This window comes from Anabas testudineus, chromosome 4 (genome assembly GCF_900324465.2).
Source record: "Anabas testudineus chromosome 4, fAnaTes1.2, whole genome shotgun sequence".
NCBI classification, from domain to species: domain Eukaryota; kingdom Metazoa; phylum Chordata; class Actinopteri; order Anabantiformes; family Anabantidae; genus Anabas; species Anabas testudineus.
The window spans coordinates 9,185,645-9,191,736 of record NC_046613.1 but is presented as its reverse complement, the minus strand read 5'-3'; the positions used below and the strand labels follow the sequence as shown (position 1 = coordinate 9,191,736).

Below are 6,092 nucleotides of genomic sequence, written 5' to 3'. Positions count from 1 at the left end.
CTGGCAAGAGAGACGTTTTCCTCTGGCCAAGTCAAATGGGCCACACTGAGGTCATGTCTGCATGCCTGATGACAAAACCTGACCAATACCTTTGTTTCTTAAAATATATATATTTGTATCATTTAATCATACATTATTTCACACAAAGCATACAGAAAATGTGTTTTATGTGTGGGCACAGCAACAGCCTCTCAGTGGCATTGTTATTTACCCTGTTCGAACTAACAAAAGATCTAATTCCATTCTCAGTGTAATAAAAGCGTAGTTGGACATGAATATAAACATCTCCCTAAAGCTGAACCAGATGCTGCTGGATGGCAAAGCGGAGGAATCAGAGAAGGGAGAGAGAGAAAGAGTGAAAAACACAGGAAGTACACAGGAAAGTGAGTCAGTGCCCAGGCCTCAGTACTTCGAAATGTTCATTCCACAGCTCCTTTGCCCTCCATTCCCCCGACCCCTCCCACCTAATCTAGAGCAGGGGAATATCCTTGAGGAGACAGGAGAGAAAAGCTGCCCAGCCTGGATTTGATTCTCTGCCGCCTCTCACATGAGGCCTCAAGAGGCCTGTCAGAGAGGCGACTCAGCCACTGCACGCACGGGGGAGAGGAAGGCTAACCACTGCACGCATAAACTGAGTGCCTGTCTGGCTGCTTCAGCCTGACCCACCTCCTTAAACCCCAGAATGAGAGCAACACTGTCCAGTTCTCTTAAAGGGTGCAAGTGTGTTCTCGTTTGGCTGTAGGTAACTATGATTAAGACACAGTCACAGCTGAGTGTTGTGCTCAATGTGTTTCAATGTAGAGGAAAATCAGGTCAAAAATCATACTTGTGACTTCTTATTAGTTGAAATGAAAGAGGACACGTTGGGCAAATATTAAACTTTATGTTGTTTTGAAGTGAAAGTACAAAAATACAAAAATATGTTGATGCATTTATCATTCAAATTTCACAGTAGGTACACAGGTAGATACACGTGAGATTGTTATTTACAAGAGTGTCATTACATTTTTCTATCATACACTGTAATTAGTATTCATCCAGACATTATCCAGACATTTCTTTTGAAGTTAACATTTACCTCAGACCACTTGACCATTTTGATCGATGTCTACCAGGTTTACCAGTGTCAACACTGAACAGACTGACTCATCTCTCATGGCAGTATAATCAGCTATGTTCAATTGGCCAGAATTGCTTTCCATTCCCAGACAAATTTAATTTTCTTTTCAGTCAGATGATGATAAAAAAAAAAAAAATCCCAAGTCAAAGCAGCAAAACAGCATCGGAATGAACTAGCACGACCTACAAAAATGCATTTACAAAACAAAGCCAAGCGTTCAACAGAGGAGGTATTGTAGAGGGCTTGGGGTTGTACCAACAGTCTTCTGAGACTCCTACGAACACAACCAAACTGTTCATTTTAGCGTTCAGCGGGTGACATGAGGGTTTAAATCAGCATCCAGAGTAAACATGTGTAGGGGGGGAGAGAGGGAGCAAGACTATACAGGTTTGTTTAGGCTGAAACTCATCCTCACCTCCCAAAAGCTAGGGTACATGCAGAACTGCTGCAGCTGCCCTGTTCTTGTTCGTGGTGGATTGAAACCACATTGTGAGGCTGTAAAATGGTATCAACTTTCCAAGCAAATTAGTGTTGCTTTCCCATCAGCTTATGAGGGGAAAACTGTTTGTGGGGAATGAAGAAACCGTAAAAGGTTGTAAGACGCCATTGCCAGTGACCGCTATTGTACATACACAATAAACAAAATACAATAAATACAATTTCTTGCATCGGCTTTCCCAAGGATATATGGATTGATTTGTTGCTAGGATAAAAACATAAATAGAGTTTGATACCTTCTCCAATAAATAGCAGTGGTATTCTATTTACAATATGCACACGTCTCCCAAAGAGCTCATGAGATATTTCTATCTCGAGACACATGCGCTGATCTGCCTCTACCTCCCAAACTAACTCTTTTTGAGGCAGTTACACTAAAGAGTGTCTTCCAACTGAAGCGTCCGTATTAAATGAACCAGGGGGTGGTGGTACTGGGGTGGAGGGTGATGGTGGTGGGGGGGTGATTGTCGAAAAAGTGGTAACCATAGGAAGCTAGTGATGCGACACTTGACAATGTTTATCGACCAACTCATCTGTCGTAGAGGACTGTGCCAGGAAATCGCCTAGACAGCGTTTTCCTCACTGCCATCCAAATCCAAAGGTTTCCGAGGGGGATCTGCAGCGACAGACAAGGAGTTAAAACGCACCTTTATCATTAGTGTTAATCGCATTACTTCAAGTAAAGATGGGCGAACAATGATGGCGGCAGAGTTTTTGCAGGCTTACTGTTGCAGTGGCCGTAGTGGCGGACTCCTATGGAGCGGCCCAAGAAGCAGGTGGCGCGACGGAGATGGCAGGCACTAGGGTAGGTGATGTTGTCATTGCCACAGATGGGCTGCTCAGAGGGCATGGGTATTGGGCAAGGTGTGGTACGGCACATGACACAGTGGGCACTGTTGGTCTGGTCAGTCACACAGGTGTGAGTCCCTGGACACACCACGTTGAAGCACGACTCTGTGCCACACACATGAGAATCATTAGTATTACAGCAGGAGATGGAAAAGAAGATCTCACACACACTACACACACATTGCAAATCTTCCTTACTTTTGCACTCTCCCTGGTACATGATCTCCAGGTCTGGGTGTCCCATGCAGCGAGCCATCAACAGAGCACACTCATCCTTATACGTCTTCCCATCGCTGCCGCACATGGCCTGCTTCCGGGAAATGTGAGAACAGTCTGGAGAGCACACACACTGGGGCCTGCCCATCTTCATCTTGCAAACTTTCCCGGAACCGCATTTCACTCCTTCGCAAGTCTCTACAAAAACACAGTGAGCAGTTTCATATGTGTGTGAGCGCTGCACAGTGTCAGTGTAATGTTACTGTATTAACAAGTCTGCAGACATCAGGTGATCTGCGGGCATTTTCATACAAAACAAGTTTGAAATTTGGGGTTTTCCCAGACCATAACACAATTTTCACCTTGCACAATATTTACAATAATCACATTTCTTTATTGACCATTACACACATGGGTGTCTCGCCTGGTGGAATGCGAGGCTGCCATGTTTTCATAACAGATCTATGTGTACGGCTGCACACAGATTGGGATAAGCTCCTGCAGAGGGACAGGGGGGCTCTGAGGTAGACCAAGTTCAAATAGCTGTCAGAGAAGTTAACAGGCTGAGAAACAGAGGAAGCCCCGGGCTCTTCTGACGCCCCGTAATGTCAGAGCTCAGGAGGAACTGTAATCCTACACAGTGCAGAATAAACAATAGACAATGAATACATGTCTCTTCCCAGGACCTTTCCCAGTCTTTGGAGATGATGCCTGATCAGCTCGGACTCCAGACGGCTCTCTAAACTTTCAGCAATTCAATATCCTGACTTATTCTAGAGGTGTGTTTTTACTCAGACTCTCCAGGCTGATAACCTGGTGTCATTCTGTCTATTTGTGTCTACATTTTGATTTCACGTTCCTGTGTGTAGCAATAAGGGACATCTGAAAACAAATGACGACGTCTTATGATGAGGCTGGTGTCTTTCTATGATCTGACAAACCTTTACGTTATAGAAATTTTCCTCCCACAGAATTCCAAAAATGATCAAGATAGTGTTGCTCATTATGAGTCCCAGACATCTGGACATGTGGCGGACATTTATTCCAGCTTTCAGGAATGTATTTTCTTATTATGTTCATGGAAGCAAACTGTACTCCTTTTTCTAACCAGCTTCGGAAAAAGTTAAGAAAAAAATGAAACAGGATGGACGTTCTGATTTTACCGACATTCATTTTCTTTTGGAATACAGCTGTACGTCATTATGCGAGAGTCATTTTTATAAAGCTGTCAGCTACCTTTGGCTGCGCTCTGAGCTTATTTCAAGTTTATCCCAATAGAACTCACACCTCTCTTTCTCATAATCATGGCCAGAAAACACAGGGCTGAGGCATTTCCTAAAAAACCCTAGTAGCTAGCCCTTTACAGGAATATATCAACAAGGAGAAATCTACATTTTTGGCCTGGGATCACAAAGTGAAGGACTTATGAAAATGGAATTTATCAGTGAACCTGAATGAACCTTGCAGACATTTGAGGGGAAAAAGCTTCTCAGCACAGCTGGGTGGAGTTATGTGGAATGCCGCTCCTCGATCCACGTCTGCAATTTGTTAGAAAGCTGAACTCATTGTGTAAATATCTTGATGCACAAATGACGTGGTTCAAATTAACTTTCACTGACTCTCCAGGAGACACAACATTTATTTTGTACAACGGAATAGCCAATTTATCAATTATGATCTTATGACCTTCTGTTTACTTCTGTAAATTATGTCTACGCAGTGATTAAAAGTCTAATCAAATAGTTTTATGTTTATTTGCAATGTGGCTGGATCAGTACTTTAATACTTTTGGGGTAGATGCAATGACTAACACTATGTCCTGCGAAGATAAATCAAAGCAGCACATCAGCAACAGCAACATAACATCAGGTACTTAGAATCAGCTAATTAGTATTTTAAAGGTTTTGTTTGTTTACCTTTGCATGGTTTACAGGAGACAATTCCCAGGAAGCCCAGCAGGCTGACCTCATTCATGGGCAGACTGGTGTTGGACCATGCTGTGTCCAGGCGGCCCCCAGCACAACATTCCTCCCTGGTCACCCCTCTCATCAGCACCATGTCACATCGTTGGTCTTGGCTCTGCTGCAGCCAGCACATCCCAGCTGGAGATAGTGGAGTAAAAATACATATAACACGTGAAGTTATTTGAAAAAGAGATGAGTTTGTGTGGCAAAGGAATAGAAAATGTATTCTGAATTATTGTTAGCTAAACATCTTCTGTTCAGGCTAAGCAACAAAATTAAATAAATAAATAATAAAATAAAGATTTAGAAAATCGTAGTATGTTGTTTTGTTTTTCATTCAAATAACATGCTTTCTGTGAAAACATTTTCACCTGTATTAACTGTAAATTTAAATAACTATATATACGAGGACTGTAACATTTGAAAAAACAGACAAACAGAGGGATACAGTCACAGTTTTCAAAAGACTGAGGTGAAGAGGAAAACAGGATTTAATTAAGACAACTGCAAGACAATTATTATTTTAAAACATGACATCAACGTGATCACACTATTTAAAATACAAAAAAAAAAAAAACTCCACTCACCACTGGCCGGATTTCTCCCAATCTGACATAAAGTGAGAATCCCCCCCAAAATAAAAATCAGACAGCTCATGGTGAACTCTGGTTAGTCTAGAGTCTAAAGTAAAAGTCAGCAAGAAGAAGAAGAAGAAGGAGCGACGTTCCTCTGGCCAGCGGAGAGGACAACTCTAACTCAGCTCTGGAGGTAGCTCTCCCTCATGTGAATGAATGTGTTGTGGATAAGTGATGTCGTTCCCCCTCTGTATAAATATTTAGCCCAGATGGAATTATGCTGCTGGGATGGGCGATCCTCTCAGCCAGTAATAAGCCGGGGCAGGACACAGTTTGAGTCTGACTCAATTTCCAGAGTCGGGAAATGATCCAAGCCCTCCAGTGACAGACGCTGGGCACTTATATGACCTCACAAAACATTTTCACACCATATTAGACTAATTAAGGGCTAATTAAGTCCTAGAAAACACCTAGAGATGTTTTGAGACGTGTTTTATCCAATATTAACATTTGAATCATGCTTTTTATCACGGTCAGTCCTGTTTCTTTATCAAGCTCACTGACTGATTTTTTTTTGTTCAACTTAGCTGTACAAGTATTTGGGAAAACACTTTATTGCATAATAATCTCTGAACGCGTTCTTAAGTAGCAGTTCTTGTGGTCTGACGAGTGTTGGACGTTTAACTGCACGGCTATATTTAAAGTTCTCACACTTCAGATGTTTGATGGCGTTCGTTACGGCAGTGTGACCAGTACATTGTGCATTTTTGTGATGTAAATGCTAAGCAAGGCAAAGGACCACCTCAAGTGTTTCCCTTTTAAGGCTATTCGAAAAAGATCTGTGGTCATATTGTGCTACATCAACGAGCC

The 6,092-nt window shown here is 42.3% G+C and overlaps 1 protein-coding gene across 2 annotated transcripts; it reads right to left on the bottom strand.

Moving 5' to 3' along the window:
- Positions 1-863: 863 nt before the first annotated feature.
- Positions 864-5,462, bottom strand: fstl3 (follistatin-like 3 (secreted glycoprotein)). 2 transcript variants are annotated; one of them, XM_026346441.1, is made up of 5 exons: positions 5,235-5,461; positions 4,600-4,785; positions 2,666-2,881; positions 2,345-2,572; positions 864-2,234 (listed from the first exon to the last, which is right to left on the bottom strand). In XM_026346441.1, exons 1-5 carry the CDS (start codon positions 5,302-5,304, stop codon positions 2,182-2,184), a joined length of 753 nt encoding a protein of 250 aa, XP_026202226.1. In that variant the 5' UTR covers positions 5,305-5,461; the 3' UTR covers positions 864-2,181. The 2 variants fall into 2 exon arrangements, with proteins under 2 accessions (XP_026202226.1, XP_026202227.1); XM_026346442.1 differs by having other exon boundaries at positions 2,173-2,265; positions 5,235-5,462.
- Between the last annotated feature and the right edge of the window lie 630 nt (positions 5,463-6,092).

Bases quoted from the DNA above. Each gene is read 5' to 3' on its own strand.
- fstl3 (XM_026346441.1), bottom strand. From the start codon at position 5,304: ATGAGCTGTCTGATTTTTATTTTGGGGGGGATTCTCACTTTATGTCAG. The intron at 2,573-2,665 runs GTAAGGAAGATT...TGTGTGGCACAG, and splicing joins GTACCAGGGAGAGTGCAAAA to AGTCGTGCTTCAACGTGGTG. The intron at 2,235-2,344 runs GTAAGCCTGCAA...CTGTCGCTGCAG, and splicing joins CCACTACGGCCACTGCAACA to ATCCCCCTCGGAAACCTTTG.